Below are 19,396 nucleotides of genomic sequence, written 5' to 3'. Positions count from 1 at the left end.
TAAAACTTTTACATCACATAGCATAAAGCTCTAATAAATTATAGCTAAAAGCTATGAGGTTACAAAGAGCATAAAGTTCTGATAAATCATAACTACATGTTATGAGGTTACAGAATCATAAATACAATAAAAAAATTATAACAATAAAGTATTATTTATGACCTCAACTTCTACTAACCTATGCACCACTTCAGTTATGGAACAGAATGGAACAAGGCACTTGTGCTTATAATTCTTCTTCTTCTTCTTCAAAAAAAAAAAATATTTATTGCCTTGAAGCATATGACACGAACATTTCACAAAAAGATTTGTAATAGGATATATATTACAGGCAAGCTACAACAGAGATTGATTTCAGGAACTGGAGGAGAATGCTTTCTCTACCTTGAGAGTTAAAAGCAGAAACCCAGCATATGAGAGGCAGAGCGCGGCGAGCATAACCACCAGCATTGCCTTCAATGAGATGTATGGACTCACGAAAAACACGACTGCGATGGAACCACTCTGCCAGACCTTGAGCTGTGCAAATGCTCCTTCCTGTTTCCAAGATCATAACACCTGGTTAGAACTTCAGGTGCAATGAGAAGAAATTGTCGTATGGGGCTGTTGAATGATTTGGAAGACTTTGCAAGCCAAATACCACTGGTACTGGCAGTGTAGATAGAGAAGAATTTGCAGTGTGAAATTATGCATAAACCATTGAGAAAATATGGAAACGTTTATCCAGAAAGTGGCTAATCTTACCCTTTGCTGTGTACATTGAGAATACCAAGATATGAATATCTAGGTAAGTTGTTAAACATCAAAGGCATATTATTAATATGTTTAATTAGTACCGTATCATGCTTGAAGAGTATCCCAAGCAAAGCATTAAGTTGTGTATTAAATACTCCATCACCAATACCCAACATGGCAGCCATGAGAAGTGGGTACATAATGCCAAGTACTCCGCTAGTTAACCTGAATCATGACATGGCAAAGTAAATATGGCTTCAAATTAATCAATAGAATAAAAACTCAGGTTTGAAGAAAATTTAGAATAATTAAGTGCTTAGTACCTGTATATTAGCAGGAGCCACAGGAATACAACAGCCTGAATTAAGGCACCACCAGAAACTATCAAAGTGATTGACGTGAGACCGGAGGTGAGTCGACCAGCTGCCAGTGAACACTAGCACAAGTTCCAACAACAAATTTAGAGAAACAATTCAACTAAACAATATACATTCACAATCCTGCACTTCCAGCATGGACTATTACAACTTCAATTTAATTACCACCTTAACACCCGAATTGAGCTTTTGCATAAGATACAAAGAAAAATTTCAGCTTGCTTTAAGAAAGATATATCATACAATGTGTAACAGAGGTCGCAAGTAAAATATTGTTATAACAACTGGGTAGCACATCATGTTAAAAGTCAGACCACAGGAAAATGCACTGCTGCTGAGGAGTTAAAAAGAATTACAAAGTTTATAATTGCTAAAGGAGACAGAAAATCAGAAGGATTTTTCTCTCTTCTTTTTTGGTTGTGGAAAAGGGCTGGTGGGGACAAAACTGTTTCCTTATCTTTGAAGTTTCATCCATGAATAATAGGCAAAGCTGTGATAATATGAAAGATGCGAAACTAATTTACTATTTCGGCAAGCTATTTCAGTTGAAGCAGATTGAAAGGTAAGCAACTCCTCATTTCTGCATCTCACACTTACTATTGCATCAAAAGCTCCATACACTGCCATTGCACCACCCACACCAGACACACCGAGTGCTGGAGTTACAATATCCTTGGTGAATTCAGCCCTAAGATTGCAATAATATCCCACGTTAATAAGAGAAATTGGAAGGGTATTGAGAACTTGGAAAGATATGAATTGATACTGGGATGGCAGAAAGAAACTATTCTTCATAAACTCATCCAGTAATTACCATACAAACGCCTGTTGTAATCCTGAATACGCAATAAGGGGGATGGTCAATAGCATCCGTGCATCAAACAAGAGAGTGACTAAAGACTTTGACAGAGAAACCACGGTAGAATATACGCCAACGGAAGAATCTTGAGTCCCATCCTCTGCGTTATGGTTCCTTTTTGTTAAGAAGCACATAAGTATGGTACCTAAGGTCATACTGCAAAGGAACACAACAAACAACAAAGTTGTGCCACTGGTACTTCCCTCCTGCAGTGATGTAATACAAAATAAAACCATTGAATGAAAGAATAAAAATTGCAAACTATAAATTATACGTGCTATGCATATGCTAGAAAAATTTCCTAAATCAAGAGAACGTATATACATGATGGCACCTGCCTAGGGAATGTTTTACTATGGGCCTTCATACGTGGGGATTGAAACTCAGGCCATGCTTGCACGTATATGTCCTTAATGACTTAAAAATTTTCTGTACTAAACAGACTAAAATCTGCTTCTCAGGCAAATAGAAATAAAATTAAAATAATGGAAAGGAAAAGAAATTGAAAAACACTAGCATCACGGTATTTTTAATCAGTAAGCCGAAGAGGCAAAGCAAAATAAGCACACTGGTGTGCTGTCATTGGAAAATATGCACAAAATATGTTACACCTGCGTAATTCTGTATTTATGTACATGATCTTGAATTATTTACTTGACTATTCTATGACTACTCTGTTGAAGGACCAATTCTTCCTCATAATTATTTTTCTCTAATTTTTATGCACGTTAACAGAAAATAAAAGGTTAATTCTATATATTTCAAGTTCTTTTTTTCTTGTTACATTTGAATACTATCTAATATCTGATTGGAGACAACAAAGGAGATGAATAAAGAAAAAACCTCTAGGGGCTGGTGGATGGAAGGATCAAGTAATCTTTAACAGCGAAAAAGATATAGTAACTTAACAGTAAAACCAGAATGACGGACCACAACAGCCAAATTCAACCATGAGGAAAATGCGTACCGTCCCATCGCTCAACATTGCAAGTGAAATAAGATTTCCAACAAACTGCAGAAATGTCGAACAAAAACCATATCACAGATTGAAGCTCCACATCAGCGAATTAAAAGTGACTGATAAAAGAAATTCATTCTTATCAAAACAGCACATAAATAGATTTGTTACAAAAAATTGTTCACCTGGTTACTCGCAAACATTCCCCAAAATTCTCCATTAAAGTTACCAATTACTGTCCCTTCATGTAAGTTGCAATCTTTTGCATGACTGCGGGCAGTGGAAGTGAGATACGTACCCTGATAGGCCATATGAAGGTTAAAAAAGATCTTTTGGCACTGCAAACTATTGGTGTAATATATCAAGAAACGTAAAAATCTGAAGCATGGAATTTCACCTGCCCAACCCATATAATTGAAGCAGAAAAGCCAAGGTACACAGAAGCTGGAACCATTGTATACCTACGGGAGAAGCAACTCATTTTTATCAATCATTCAATTCTCAATGCCATTTATAACTTCACAGTCCATATAGGCATAGCCATTATTAATTCAACAAGATTCACCATTTTCGTCATTTTCAGCCACTACAACGCAGTGTATAAACTAATTTAAGCACAGGAAAATCCAAAAAATAAAGGCATTAATGGTCCAATTTAATAATAATTACCATGTTGGCTTCAAATTAGCAGCTATGAACAACCAGTAACCAGTAGTCCCAAGAACCAAAGCATTCTTTGTCCCCAGTCTTCTAACCACCACAGAAGCCACTAATGAGAAAAATGTGAATGACAAATACAATATCCCAAGCGAAGTCGTACCCAAATCCTCTTCCTGATTTGAAATTCATACTCAAAAACCATCAAACTCAGCCAAAACATTACCAAATTCAACCAAAAAAAAAAAGAAAAAGGAGCATCGTCATATTCACAACTTTTTGTTTCCCATTCTTTCCAGCTCTCTCAGAAACAAAAACAGAGAAAAGATAACCAAGATGTCAAGAACGAGATACAGAACTTTCAATCTTCCTCTGTTTTTCCTCTATTTTCTCAGCAAACTGCCAAACCAAACATAGAATGACAAAAATTGCAACTGGGTAATGCCAAACACAGGACGGAGACTCACCGTGTTGAGGGTACTCTCCAAATTCTGAGCGGCTCCATAGGCAAGAAAGATCAAGAGGAAGGCAGAGCTGAGAATATGAACATCTCTGGCGTGGTTTTGCTTTGGGGTTTGAACCGGCGAACTATCCGCAACCAACGGCGACTCCTCGTCGTGGGAATCCATCGTGGCCTTGGGACTGTCGACCCAATTGATTGCAGAATCAGAGCGCTATATAAGAGCCCAGAAATGTGTCTCAAAAGAGTGAGGTAGAACACGACGAGTGCCGGCTTCGAATCGACCATCACAAGACATATAAGAAAGGGTAGGAGTTTCGATTATTTTAGTCAATGGAATCTCATAATTCGATTCGTTGCTGACATTAGGGAAAGGGAATTTGTCGTTAGAGGCAAAAACTTCGAGTAATTTTGATGGTTAACTCTAGCCTCCATTCTAATTTCTTCCCCTCTGCTCGGTGACAGGTCAGCCATGGCTCATTGACATGGTTACGTTGGCCGTGAGATAAAGGTAGACAGAATAAAAGTATTATTTTTAAAATTAAATCACCAAAAAAAAAAACACGTAACATATTATTTATAAATTTAAAATAATATGATAATATTTTTACAATTTAACATATATATCATTAAATATATAAAATTTAATATGAACCGTGAAATAAATCATATCCATTAAAGTTACAATTATCTAATTGTTATTTTTTTCAAACTTTTTTACAGTTATAAGATCAATCACAGGAAGTTGGGAACTGTTGATCCTTTCACTTTTTCTTTCTAAATTTTCCCTTCTAATTTATTTTTACTTTTTTGTTGATTTTTTTTTTTTTTTCTTATGAAAATAAACTTTTAGTACCCAAGGGCCTTTTTCAACTATTCAATTAGCAGCAACATTGCATCTTTTTTGTATTTTTTTTTTAGGATAGTCATTTTGTGTTATCTTATTCTTCTTCTTCTTGTTTTTTTTTTTTTAAAAAAAAAAATAATAATAATAATAAATTAAACTAACCATTGGATCTGTAATATCCACATGAGTTAAGATACATCTTACAAATTCAATGGTTTATTTATTTATTTTTTTTTTAAAAAAAAAAACAGAAAAGATGAGAAAATACAAAATAGAAAGTCCCTTTTTTTTCTTTTTTCTTTTTTTTTCTGACACTCCCCTTTAGATACAATCCCACATGTTAGGCAAGTTTCAACAGGTTAAAAATCCAATGGTATAAAAGAGATGGATGAGAATACAAAATAGCAATTCCCCTTCCCTTTCTACGTTCATTCCCAATCCATCTTGACATCTTGTACATTCATAGAACCCCATCAAGTAAAGTCTTCATTAAAACAAAAAAATCCAAATACAGAAACGATGGGAAGGGAACAAAAAGAAAAAACCAATCAGAAAAGTCAGGAAAAGGAAGCAGAATAAATAAAGAAGCAAATCCGGCAAAAAACCACAACCACATTTCTGCAGCAAAGCCCTATAGCTACCTCCAATGCTGGCTCTACTTCAATTTAAAATCAACGTTTCAGACCCACCGCGGATCCTTGAGAAGACCATGTTGAAGCCGACCTTGAACCACCAAATGAGGACCCACCAGAGGATCTGCGGTCATCGCTATGCCACTTGTCACCAGGTCGATCATCCTGCCTGCTGCTACCCCACCGATCAGATTCTGGAGGTGGAGCCTTCCCTGAGCTCTCAGTTCTCTCCCGCCTGAACCTCGGGACATACTTTCCGGATGATGGTGCAGCAGCTCCGGCTCCTGCCGCTCCTGATGCAACAGCAACTGGAACAGCAGATACCGACTCCAATGGGCGGGCCGCAACAAGAGGTTCAGAAGGCTTCAAAGATCCCACAGTGGATCTCCCCAAAAGCGCTTCTCTTCTTTGCCTCTCTTTTTCTTCCAGCTCTCGTTCTCTTTGCCTCTGCTTTTCAGCAATCTCGTCCAGTTTTGCTTTGCGTTCAGCCTGCTCTTTCTTTTGCCTCTCAGCTTCTGCAAGTTCCAAAACCACAAGATATGTACCATTTTAAATAGACTAAGAAAGACGACTCACATTTGCACAAAACAAGGAAATGCAGGATCCAATAAGCTTTCGCATCAGCAAATGAGTATTCAATCTGACCGCGATGAAACTTTTTTTTTTGAAAAAAAAAAAAACTTTACTTAATTCCCTGAACTTCCATGTGAAGGAAGTTTAGGGGGGTTAAGAAAAATATCCCTTTCTTTTTTTAACAGCTTATGGCTGGAAAAAAAAGATTAAAAAAATTTACCTTCAAGTTTCCGTGCTTCCTCCTGCTCTTGCAATTTCCTCTGCCTCTCCTCTTCTGAACTCAAATAAAACTTCAACTTCCTCAACTTTTCTCTTTCTTGTCTCCTGGACTGCAGGATTTGTGAGAGTCTCTCCTCCCTCTCCCTTCTCAATCTGGTAAATTCTTCTTCCCGACGACTGACAACCCTTTCTTGAAATATTTCCTGCACAAACAAATCAAGAAATCCATAGTTTGTCAAGGTACAGCCAAAAGCCATGAAAAACTCATGATGTCCAGACACATTGTGGGTAAAGTCATAAAACACAACATCAAGTAAGAAATCAGAAGAATGATCTGGAAAAACTAAAGGAACACCACAGTAAATTCTGAAAAACATCGAGACCCACTCGATTTATAATCAATATACTGAACAGTCTTTGAATGTCTAATGTTCCCCAGATGTGTCATTTTCTGTATTTTGCTCTAGGTTTTCTCTGATAACCATCAGCATAATGCACTCATGAATTTGGCGAGTGACTACAAGTTACAGCAAAACACTAAAATTTCTGACAACAAAACAGACCTAAATCAAATACAGACAAAACTGGGTACTGACCTTATTGTTCTTAATCCGAGCCAGCCTCTCCTTCTCCTTTAGCTCTGTGTCATGGCGCAGTCTGCTAAGCTCAATCTCTTGCTGCAGAGTAGCATGGGACACCCAGTAAGCATAGTGTGCAAACATCTCAGGTTCAATATAAAATTTTGAAGGGAGAGAGGTGGAAGGGGCGGCAAGTAAATTTTACACAAAAAGGGGCAGTCAATTCAAAGGACATGATACAATGTTACTTTTTTACTTATCAGAAAAAAAAAAAAACAAAAAAAAAAAGGAAATATACAAGATGGAACTTCTCCAGGAAAAAAAAAACATCTCCATAAGCAATCAGTTCAGACACTAGCAAAATCTTAAAAATACCTGTTGCTCGTGTTCATGGAGGGCCTTCTCTTCTACTAAACGCTGTTGATATGCAGCTTCAACCAAGGGAGCAGCCTCTTCTCTTTTTGCTCTCTCCAAATAATCCATAGTTTTTGCAAGTTTCTGTAATTTTTTTTCCATTTCCTGCCTTTCTCGGAGTTGCTCGCTCAAAGTCAACTCCATCACGGTTTGCTTGGTAAGTTTGTCCTGCATATAGAAACTGTCAATACTTTCCTTTCCAATCCTAATGAAATATGAAAAAACAAAAAAATCCAACTCACTCCCTCTATGACCGGCTTCTTTCCTTTCCATTTAATACGTTGTGCAGCTTCCTGAAGCAAAGCTTGGGCTTCTGCAAGTTCACGCTCCTCTATTTCCCTACGGATCCTTTCATTCTTCCTCTCCTCATACTCAGAAGCCAGTCTTTTTTTTTCTGCTTCCTCAGTTATCTTCTGTAGTTCTACCCTCTTCGACTCTTCCATGCGTTCCTTCAAGAAAAAAAAAGAACAGTTCAACAGGAAACAATATATTTACCTCAAAGATTACTAAAACATCAAGCTGTGTTCTATACGCCAGAATATTAGTTTAAAAAGTACCCTCTCCAGAAGCTTGCGCTCCTCATCTTCTTTGCGTTTCTCAATTATGGATTTTCGAGCAAGCAGTCTCTTATGTTCCTTATCCACAACCTCAGGTAAACTGGGAAGCAATTCATCAAGTTTTGAGGCATTTCTAGCAGGAGGATAAATCATTGCTCTAGCTTTATTCAAATTTGCTGCAAGGCTGGTCAAGTGAACCCTCAAAATCTCAGACTCAAGACCCTGAAACAAAAACAGCCACATGTAAGCTGCATCCACATTATGAACAATACAAAGCCACCTTCATTTAAGGAGGTAAAAGTAGAAATTTTTGTATCATCTCTTCTAGAGGGGCCCCTGAAACCTCTAATTGAAAAACAACTGTTTAAACATTGTTTCCATTACACTTCTTCCATAGCCTTCAAATCTGCTAATTAGGGAGCACACCCTGTTTATCAGTTTAGTGCCTTCAGCAATGCCAATCGTAATGTACCTGCCTAACAGTAGATCCATGACCAACAGACTAGTATTTTTCCGCCTTTGTGTTAAGCTTATCTATTTTCCTAGTGAATGATTCACCTATAAGAGATTTTGATGGGCACGATAAATTTTATGCCAATAAAAATTCCAGAATGTTAATTACTTGAGTAAAATTGGTTTTATTCAGTAAATAGAATCAGTTTTTTCTCAGGTCAATCAAAGCCAGGAGGACCATAGCTCAGATTGCAGCTCAAACAATGGTTGGGAAATGTGATCAGATTGCAGAACAAAATCCATCCCGACACAAAGACAAAAAAATAATAGCAAAATAGCTGGAGTAGCTCAGCTGAAGATGTAGATACATGGAAACGTGGTCTGAATGTTGAAACTTATGCATGCAAAAGCATAGGGCTCAACATCAGTTTTTCAAGAATTCCATACTGATTGACCCACCAAACTAATTATTGGACTTCAGAAAAGATCCATGTCGAACTCAAGACCGAAGGCCAGGTGGGACACTACAGCTCTTAAAAAATATGAGAAATTCAGCTGCTTTGAGAAGCAAACCTTTGCGCTGCTTTCAAAAGCCGCCTAAAAAAGGCACAAGCCATTTTGCAAAACTGGCAAAAAGCTGAAGCTCCTTTGGTTAACCAAAAGAAATGCAAGGTGCTACTGTTTTCTAAAAGCTGAAGCATAGGAGGAGCCTAAATAAGAGCCCCACCAAAAAGGGCCAAAATAGATGCATTTGATACAGCAATGACCTGTGAATTGAGGCATCTAATGGTATAATCAACAATTAAACTTGAAATGGCCTAACTAACATGCTTTCCATATTAAGACAGTAAGATATAACGTGAAATAGTCCCATTGAGGACAATTGGATTTGAACAGTACTCCCAGCTATATAACTTAACGCAAGAGTTATACATGCAGCCCCATAATATGAGCAAGAAAATACAAGACCAACCGTGCAGTGGATAGGTGGATAGGAGGGAAGGGGGGGTACAAATATCAGCAAAACCATCTGATCCACAATATTTCTTACAAAATCACACCAAGTTCCCAAATAAACCAAAACTCTTGGTGAACTAGGCCATTAAGTACAGGCCCCCATCAACGGGTTGACCAAGTCCTATCCACTTTAGAAAACATTGATTAGCATCAATTTTTCCCAGCAGAGATTCATGTTCAAGAAAAATGAAAATGAATAAATTTACCCAAATTACCACCTATCAAACAAATAAACATCTTTATTTGTACCATTTTAAGAAATTTCAGCCCAGCCACATTAATTAATTCATTATTTTCTCCTATTATCAAAAAATTAAAATTTGGAAACAACTGTTTGGGGAGGCAATCAAAAGCACAAAATTCAAAGTCACAAGTATAAGGCTTACCATATTACCAAAAATAACAACACCCTTCATATGGTCAATTTTCAAGGCCACAAAATTATGCTTGACTGCATCCACAAATATCTTTTCTGCAACAGAAAAATCAAAAAACGGGATCATCCTAGATAAACTCTCAATCTTCATTGTCTGGTACACCTGGGAAACCTGGAAAGCGAAACAGCAGCAAATTGACAAGAAGATGAAATGCGCTTAAGTGGAAAACTTGTATCCAAAAAATATTAATAATCAAGACAAAGGCAAAAATGAACCTGCTGCAACAATCTCAAGGTAGTAAGCTTTTCCAGGGCAGGAACATATTGAGACAATTGTACTTCTGGGACAGACGGAGCTGAAGAAAGTTTGCCCCCACATTTCGAAATTTTGGTTAACAAGGGCAGGACTTTTGATGCAAGATCTAGAGGGGAAAACTCATGTTCTAAAAGATGGTAAATATCTTTCACTTCTTGAATTACACAAGACATTACACCTTTGGCCACCTGCACCACCCAGAATAAAAAAATTAATTTTAGGACAAAATAATGTGAAAAATAATTGAAAAGAATGCGTGGAAAGTTCTTATTAGTAAATTACAGCCTAGATCTCTTCCCTATAAAACTTATAGATTAAGGGTCTCTTTATAACTAAAAGGATGTACCAGAGCAAACAACAATTCTAAAGAAAAAGAGATGTCAGAGAAGTGATGTTAGAGAACACAACTAATAAGAATATCATATGATATATTCAAGCATGATCGCATAGCCATATTAGTAAGTACAAGTATGTCCAACCCACTGAAAAAAGAAATAAAGATCATAAAATAGGACTCCCATAGAGGATCAAGATGTATAAGATAATATGGCTACTTATCCCAAAAAAACAAGGATAATTTGGATGGAACAGGATCCTCTCCAGTTGATTTGAACTGGATAATATCCAATTAGTTATATTTGAGGGGTATTTTTGTCTTTTCACTTTTTGATAGGACAAAAAATACCCCTCCAATATAACTAACTGGATATTATCCCAGTTCACTTATGAACTGGAGAGAATCCTAATTCAACTTGGATAGCCATTTTTTTATCAAGGTCAGCTGGAGCTCTCATTGCCACACTTCTGAAGTACATTATAAACTTTTATGAATAACTTTTTGGTCAAGAGATTTGTCCACAATTCTATGAAGAGGAACTACGACTATGCCAAAAGAATAAAATAAAAAGGTAATTTATTACACCTACCACAAACAGGGCATTGATTGATAACAAGAAGGGAAATCCAAGAAAAAGACCAAAAAAAGAGGAAAGAAATCCAAAATAATAATACTAAACAGTATCGTCTAGTCCAATTAAGCTGACATAATTAAGCTGAATGTCAATAATCTAAAACAAAATAGTCTAGTCCATAGTATACAAGCATATATTATACTTCATCCACATCAGAAAGTATGCATATTTACCACAATCATGACAACTAATTATTAAAAAGGAACAAAGAAAAGCTTAGCATAGTAAAGAAGAATTCCTACCAGTTCAGAGAGAAGGGATGACCTCGAAAGCTGGGAGAAAAAAAAGAACAAAGGAGTAGAAGGCAAGAAGTCAGAACTGTAAAACTGAATGTATCAACCAACATGAGACAAGATCCAGTTCAAAAATTTAGATTACCACTTCTTTGCTCTCAAGTTTAGACTCGAGATTAAATCCTATGAGATTAGCCATCCTCAAGTTTCTTTCTCTCTCATTCTCTAGATCCAAATGAGATGCACCGTGGGTGTGATCATAAGGGGTCACTGAAAGTGCAGCCAAAACTACAGATGATGCTATCAATTGCAAATCCTTCTGGCTCAGGTTCTTATTGAAACTTTTCTGTAATAAGAAAAGCTTGAACCATGCATAAGCATGATATAGATGGCTACCAGAAATCCAAAATATTTCAGTTAGCTTAGCATAATAAACAGCCATCAAGGATGACTTGGGCGTCTTCTTAACCATGCACATCAGTCCATGGATATCTTCAATTGATCGAAATGCTTCCTGCAGAAAATGACCAGAAAAGTTAATAAAAAAAGATATGAAGTTTTGACCATGGCAAATAGGCAATCTGTGCTCTCACTTGTTTGTTTACATATAAGAAGCCTGTATAAATACACAGAATGGTAAAAAAATAAAAACAGCAAACCTGCCAGAGTTCGAGTTCAGTGGCAACTTTTAGCTGCTCAAATCTTGTGTCAAGATACAGTTGCATGCTTTCAGGAGTTGACAGATCAGGCCGGTCCCTCTGGTCACGATATTTGTTGAGATTTGCCAAATGATTCCGTATGATCTCACACAGTCTGCGAAACTCTGTTGTTCGTTTGTATTGCTTACAAAACTGGAAAGCTCGATGTGCTGTCATCTACACATAATATTTGCAGTTAAATAAGGCTTCATATATACCAATGCAATAATTATAGTTTGTGAAAGAAAAAGCAGTACTTAATTCAAATATCAAATTTTCTTTTCCACATAAGGTCAAGGGGAAGTTTGGCTTAGGGCTGCACAAGCGGTTATGGTTAGCGGTTATTGGCTATAACCGCTAACTGCAACCGCCTTGGGCGGTTATCGATTTTTAATAACCGCAACCACCTTGGGCGGTTAGTGGTTATTCAAACCAATAACCGGCGGTTTTATAACCGCTTTTTTTATATGGGCTTTTGGCCTTTTAAGTGTTTTGGGTCATCACTGTTAACCCGCGTTATCAAGAAGACATTTTTTTTTACTGTGAGATGTAACACACACAAGGCCATTGCCTTGTCTAATGCCTAAACAATATAATCACAAGAACCAAATAAAAATAATAATAAGCAATCATACTCCACTTGGACTGGCCTTCAGGCTGTAAAACTCATCACTTGAAAAGCATTATTCCTTAAGCCAAAGTAAACAAAACGTTTAGAATAACAACAAACAAGACCAATCTTTGCATGTACTGAAGATACTTTAAAAAGTTCAATTATTATTATTATCTACTTTGGGCCGTGATAAATAACTGTGACATCACGAGTTCACAACAAAGCAAGACCATAGACACAAGATACATGCAAGATATGATAATCCACAGAAGGTAGTTAAAAATATAATGAGCTGAAACACAACTACCAGCAACAACATTGACAAAAAGAAGGATTTTATTACTAACCGCATATAGTGCTTCTAATTTTGAGTTGTTCCGTAAGATTTCAAGCACTGTTCTATACGTTTCCCATAGAAATTTAAACCACGGGGTAACAAGCTCCCGATCAGATCTATCTTTTCCTTTCTCTCCACTCACATAGCTTAGCATTAAGTCTTCCGGCCTTTTATCTGCTTCCAGATCTTCAACATCAAGAGCTTCTTCTAAGGCTTGTGCCTGGCTACGAGCTTGTTCGGCTCGCTCGGTGGATAGATGCATGAAGTGCTTGATCACCTCCTCCAAAGAACTAACATTTACTTGCTGACATATGATACGATACTGAATGAGTCCATCCTTGGCATACCGACCTCTCCGCAAGTCCACACACAGCTCTATATACTTAAACATACTCCTCTCAAGTGCCTTTTGCCAGGCTCTGTGTCTCCTTGAGGTGAAAAGGTCATGAAGCGTTTGCAAAGCATCTTGCTTCTGCCCAACATTAATCAACTCTGCATCATGAATGACACAGTGTGTCAGTTTGAGAACATAATATATGACCAAGTCAAATTCAGGCAAAACAAGTTGAATGAACTACATCAAAAGCTAAAATAAATAAGGCTGAAGAATTCAAGCACTAGAGAAGAACAAAAGACGTATATCTCCAATGTCAACCTACAGCCACATGACAAAAGAGAGCCAAAGAATCTATCAACTAAATAAAAGAGCCATTCAACCCATCTGGTATTCAGAACCACAAGGAACACTGATTTTAAGCCTCAATCAACTCGAAATTTCTTGCCAAGCCAAAAGAAAGGGTACATAAATGTTCTAAGGATAAAAACATGACCCCTCATGAATAACATCATAAAAAATAAGCTTAATATTCTCATTTCATTGACCTTAAGTATTTAACCATAGTTTCAAGAAAATGCGGTAATGCTTCAAGACATAGGTTACCATTTTAAGCAACTATAGCTCAAAAGAAAGTACCACCCAACAGCAAAAGCAGAAAATATCTGTCACTTACCTTCAGCTCGTTTCAAAGCATTTTCTGGCTTGGCAAAACTTGCCATATCCACCAATTCGACCAAATCAGACCCTTGCCTGCTCAAAGGACAGCATGAAATGTCAAATTAATAAGACATCTATATTATTTATAAAGTAGTATTACTTCTCGGCCTAAACTCAAGAGCAGCCAAAGAAAGAAAAAAAAAACAAAAACAAAAAAACAAAAGCAGGTGTACTGTATTACCCCGAGAAAGGAAATAAATTCTTAGTTACAAAGGCCAAGTTGATGCATACTCACATCCAAGAGAAAGGAAGAAAGAATTTTTCTCAATATCAGCTGAAACACAATTCACTTATGATAATTGATTTACGTGGCACATTTACCCCCTTCTTTGACATTAAAGGATAATACTATTTCTTTAACTAAAATCAGTGAAGTAATGAGAGTCATGAGACTACTTCAGTGTCAATGAAAAACTTCTTGATTGCTGGCTAAGCATAGTTTGGAAAATTGATCGTAATTGGAGTATCTCTTTCTTGGTTTATTTTATAAAAACTTATTCAGCCTAACTAAAACAGGTCGTAAAAACTCAGGATCCTACCTAAAGGGCTAATATAGAGATAAGAAAGAATCCATATAGAAGATTTCTGCAGAAAGCATTGTGCATATGCCAGCCCCGACACAGGAAAATTCAGGGTCTATATAGTGCTAAAGCGCAGAAAACATGTAACTGCCACAATGATTTCCCACGACAAACCGTTAACTTTTTGAAGTGCCATAAAAGTAACAAATAGAGAAACGACTCTGTCCAGTTATTTGTACTAACGACCATAGAACATTGCATTAAAACCGGAGGAAGGCCACACTTTCAAAGCCTGCAGTAGTCAACCCACAGATGGCTGCAGCTTGAAAAAACCATCAGCACATCAAAGAAAAGCCTGACTTCAAATCTTATATCATTACCCACACTGTAGTTTATGAGGTATATTAAGTTCATTTAAGGTGGGCAAATTGCACTCCAGTACTTGGGTCCCTATCCGGAATCAAATCATAGCTTCCGGTAGTGCAGATTGTGAGTAAATATGCCTAAAATTCGTAAACCTGGAGCTCAACTCGCTAAGTGATTAGGAAACACTTGTGAAGAAAACTTCAAAAACAAACAAACAAACAAAACAAAAACAAAATCCCTTTTCCCAAGAACTGTGACTTAACGTTCAGCACGGAATAGAAAGCTCGCAACTTTATCGTAGTTGAAAACAAAACCAATATCTCTTCTCCTCTTATCAATTGCGATTAGCCTATGTTGGGTTTCGCAGAATCAGATTCTAAGAAAAATTTCAATTCCTACAAATTCGAAATACGTATCGATTATGATATTGCAGAGTTATAATCGAAGCCTCCAATTGGGTACCATTTTTTTAATATTTTTTTCATAACCATCGGATCTGTTCATTCACGTTAGTTCTCCAGAGACAGAAAGACACAGAGAGAGAAAGAGAGTTTGAGAGAGAGACCTGGGCTTACGCTGCTCGTTGAGCACAGGATCTGTCAGCCGAGAATGCCCTAGAAGCCGAAGATGACGAAATGAATGGAGCTCTTGAGCCTTACTTATTATATAATCAGCGTATCCAAATCAAACTTGGAAAAGAGTTAGAGTCAGGGTGCAACTGAAATAATGAAAAAATCCGTTCTTCTTTTTTATTTCTTTGGTGACCCCCTCAATTGTGTAATATCGAATACGGCACAAAAATTGTAAACTAATTCTCATTCATGCCTCCACCTTAGCTCTCATGGACAAGGATCCTCTCCGGTCCAAAATGAACTGGAGAGGATCCAGTTCATGGCTAGGATCTATAAGAAGAGATCCTAAGGCCATCAACCCGCCATGTGGCGTATTAAAAAAAATAATATTATTTTATTATTTTACCGAGTCACCCCCAAGGGCCATGGGGGTGGCCGAAGCCACCCCAACCGGCCCATGGGGGTGGCGACGCCACCCCCATGCACGAAAATGTGGTGGCCGGCCACCCCCTGTGGCCATCATGGGGTGGTCAGCCAGCCTTCTTTTTTTTTATATTTGTTTTTAATTTTTTATTATTTTGTTTTTTATTTATTTTTAAAAGTAAAATAATAATATTTTTTTTAATGTGCCACATGGCAGGTCGATAGCCTTAGGATCTCTAAGAATAGATCCTAGCCATGAACTGGATCCTCTCCAGTTCATTTTGGACTGGAGAGGATCCTTGTCCTGCTCTCATAAGTCACAACTTTCGCAGGTTATTACTAGCTTTCTTGGATAACATTGGTCCAATTGAGTCATTCGCATCTTTTTAATTATAAAAATAATTTTTCTTTCTTTTTTGAGCAACTTCATTTTAGACCCCTGAATTACCACGCGATTTAATAAACACTTCCTGAACTTCAAAACCTCTCAATCTGAACCAATGAACTTTTAATTGCAATTAATTTGAATTGCTTCGTCAGATTTTAAACTTTCTTCTTTTCTTTTTTTTTGCAGAAATATTTTAAATATTAAAAGTGAGACAATGAAGTTTATTTAATTTTTTTTTTCAAATTTATCCTTAATTTTAAATAAAAAAATAAAAAAAAATAAAAATTACAAGGTGACCCACGATTGGACCACCTTATGACCTTTTTTTCTAATTTTTTTCAATTTTTTTTTATTAAAAAAGAAAATTGAAGAATAATTTTATCTTTTTTAAAGTTTTAACGGCAAAAATTGACAAATTGGGGTAAATTAACTGCAATTTAAAATTTATGAGTTCAAATTGAGAGATTTTGAAGTTCGAAAAGACTTATCAAATCATTCAGAAGTATAAAGTAAAGTTACTTTTTTTTTTTTTTTTTTAATGCAAAATTTTAAGCAATGGGATCCGCTAGGTGTTAAGGCGATTAGTAGATTTCACTAACCGCAACTGCTAACCGCCTAGTGGTTAACGGTTAGCGGTTAGTGAAATAGATAACCGCCCCCTAACCGCTTTTTTTAAATTGGGCTTTTTTGGGGGCTTTTTGGGCTTTCTTTAAGACTTTTCGGGCCTTTTGGGCTTCTTTTTTTTTACCCTTTTTTTTTTTTCTTTTTTTTTTTTTCTTTTTTTAGTGTCTTTTTGAACCCAATTGCTATAAAAAAAACCCATATTAAAAAATCAAAAATATTTGACCATATAAATTTCCTTAAATATTAAATCATAACCGGTTAACTTATTTTTTATTTTTTATTTTATTTTATTTAAAAAAAAAAAACAACATATAAAAAAAAAAGTTCAGAATGCAAACAATTGTCACAACATATAATGATAATACATTAATACTTAAATTGTGTTTATAAGTAACACATTAATTGGTCATTGTTTAATCCAATGTCAATTACTTAATTTGATATTATACGAATGATATCATCATTGTACATTAATAACATGATTCACTTGAAGTCCTGAATAAAATATTTGAATTGACATTGAATCATATGATTAAGTATTGATATTATACATTTATATTATTCATATGCATATGTAGACTTATATAGACTTATAAGTTTATAACATACATTGGAAATAAGTCTCTAGATATTTAATTGTTATATTAGTATGAATTGACATACTTATGAGTTATGTCATATTATATACGTATAATTTGTTATTATATAATCAAATGATTTAATGATCAATCGATCATGTGATATAATCATATAAATTATAGTGATAATATCTTAATAGTCAAATTGTGATTTAATTATTTTTTTAAAAAAATTGTGATTTAATGATCAAATGATTATGTTATATGTATAAATATTTTTATAATTATAATTATAAAAATATATTATATAAAAAGGCAGTTAGCGGTTAATAAACCCAATAACCGTTAGGCGGTTATAGCGGTTAAACGGTTATAACGATTAGCGGTTAGCGGTTAACGAGCGGTTAAAGACACCCCTAGGATCCGCGCTGAATTCCTATGGAAAGGAGTTTGAGTCAGGGAGCAACTGAAATAATGAAAAAACCCGTTCTTCTTTTTAATTTCTTTGGTGACCCCCTCAATTTGTGTAATATCGAATACGGCACAAAAATTGTAAACTAATTCTCAACTTCGCTCTCATAAGTCATAAGTCATAAGTCACAACTCTTGCAGATTATTACTGGCTTTCTTGGATAACGTTGGTGTAATTGAGTCGTCATTCGTCCTCTTTTTAATTATGAAAATAATTTTTCTCTCTTTTTTTTTTTTTTATGCAAAATTTTGAACAGCGGGATCCGTAGTGAGTTCCTTACCGATAGGGTTTTCTTTTAAACTGAATTAGAGAAATTTCTTTCAACCTAATTTATAAAAATAACATGTTATTCGAACGTGTGAAAATCATGTGTTTTTTAATAGTATGGATAAATCTGAAATAAATTTTATTAAAAACTTATATGTTTTTAATAGTAGGAGCAAGCTAAAAACAAACATATGCATCTCACATGTTATTAAAAAAATAGACATATATCATTTTTATAGACTAAATTAAAGAAAATTCGCCCGACTTAGTTTGAAGGAAAACTCAATCCCAATTGAAAACATTAAGATATTTTCTCTCGTATTTATTTATATTTTCTTCTCGTTCATGAGTAAATTGAACAAAATATGATATTAACTTTTGGTAATAAAAATTTTAGGTCAAGTTGACCTTTTGTCACAAAGAAAGTACTTAATAATGAAAGTCTTTGTTCTTAAGAGGTAGCTCAATCAATTGTGAACCACGTCTCATGAAGCGGAGGTCACTAGTTCGAATCCCCCTCCCTTGTGTGGACATGTCAAAAAATAAAAAATAAAATAAAATAATGAATGCCTTCTCCACTATACGAGCCACGAGGAGTCTAAACTACCGAATGCAATGAAAAATATTTCAGTCTACCAGTAATGGTGGGAAAATAAAAAACACCACAATTTCACTAAACAATATTTATTTCAATTTTTTTTTTTTTTTAAATAAACATCAAAATATTATCACTTTTTATATCACATCATTTATTTTTTATATTATATAATTTACTTTTTACTATTATTCAAATAAAAAAATTACTATAAAACAAAATTTTACCATTTTTCAATACTACTTTTTCACTTTTCTATACCAATCATTATTATTATTATTTAATTTAATCAAAATGAGCAATGCCATGTTGCCATGTTATTTAACAAACAATGCCTAACTTTCAGGGGCATTAAATACATAATTTGGAATAAGATTAGCAACTGTAAGGTGAAGTTTTTCTCACAAGCAGGGAAGGACATATTATTGGAAGCAGTATTCCAAGTCATCCCTACTTATACTATAAACATTTTTAAGTTGCCTAAAGATTGTGCAGTGATATTAACTCTATGATGTAGAGATTATGGTGGGAACAATAAATAAAATAAAATAAAAGGAAAGTAAAGATCAATTGGGTAAACTGGGTGAAAATGGAAAATTCAAAATGCAAATGGGGCCTAGAATTTCATGATCTAAAAAGTTTTAATAAAGCATTGT

At 35.4% G+C, this 19,396-nt stretch overlaps 2 protein-coding genes across 5 annotated transcripts; both read right to left on the bottom strand.

Moving 5' to 3' along the window:
- Positions 1 to 4,507, bottom strand: LOC132161982 (UNC93-like protein 3). Of its 4 annotated transcripts, none has more exons than XM_059572215.1 (11): positions 4,054 to 4,507; positions 3,599 to 3,762; positions 3,327 to 3,390; positions 3,115 to 3,228; positions 2,939 to 2,983; positions 1,927 to 2,177; positions 1,710 to 1,800; positions 1,059 to 1,171; positions 837 to 960; positions 385 to 537; positions 1 to 246 (listed from the first exon to the last, which is right to left on the bottom strand). In XM_059572215.1, the coding sequence occupies exons 1-11, from the start codon at positions 4,213 to 4,215 to the stop codon at positions 136 to 138; spliced, it is 1,392 nt and encodes a 463-aa protein (XP_059428198.1). In that variant the 5' UTR covers positions 4,216 to 4,507; the 3' UTR covers positions 1 to 135. The 4 variants fall into 4 exon arrangements, with proteins under 4 accessions (XP_059428198.1, XP_059428199.1, XP_059428200.1 ...); XM_059572216.1 differs by having other exon boundaries at positions 1 to 243; XM_059572217.1 differs by having other exon boundaries at positions 1 to 240.
- A 743-nt stretch (positions 4,508 to 5,250) lies between these two features.
- Positions 5,251 to 15,494, bottom strand: LOC132191472 (eukaryotic translation initiation factor 3 subunit A-like). The gene is made up of 14 exons (XM_059606498.1): positions 15,387 to 15,494; positions 13,891 to 13,967; positions 12,891 to 13,372; positions 11,892 to 12,107; positions 11,378 to 11,746; positions 11,242 to 11,271; positions 9,989 to 10,216; positions 9,723 to 9,884; positions 7,867 to 8,088; positions 7,552 to 7,758; positions 7,271 to 7,477; positions 6,914 to 6,994; positions 6,319 to 6,520; positions 5,251 to 6,040 (listed from the first exon to the last, which is right to left on the bottom strand). Exons 2-14 carry the CDS (start codon positions 13,934 to 13,936, stop codon positions 5,565 to 5,567), a joined length of 2,928 nt encoding a protein of 975 aa, XP_059462481.1. The 5' UTR covers positions 13,937 to 13,967; positions 15,387 to 15,494; the 3' UTR covers positions 5,251 to 5,564.
- Between the last annotated feature and the right edge of the window lie 3,902 nt (positions 15,495 to 19,396).

Source organism: Corylus avellana, chromosome ca9, assembly GCF_901000735.1.
Source record: "Corylus avellana chromosome ca9, CavTom2PMs-1.0".
In the NCBI taxonomy this organism is placed as follows: domain Eukaryota; kingdom Viridiplantae; phylum Streptophyta; class Magnoliopsida; order Fagales; family Betulaceae; genus Corylus; species Corylus avellana.
The sequence above is the reverse complement of the archived record's forward strand: the minus strand, read 5'-3'. Positions and strand labels throughout refer to the sequence as shown.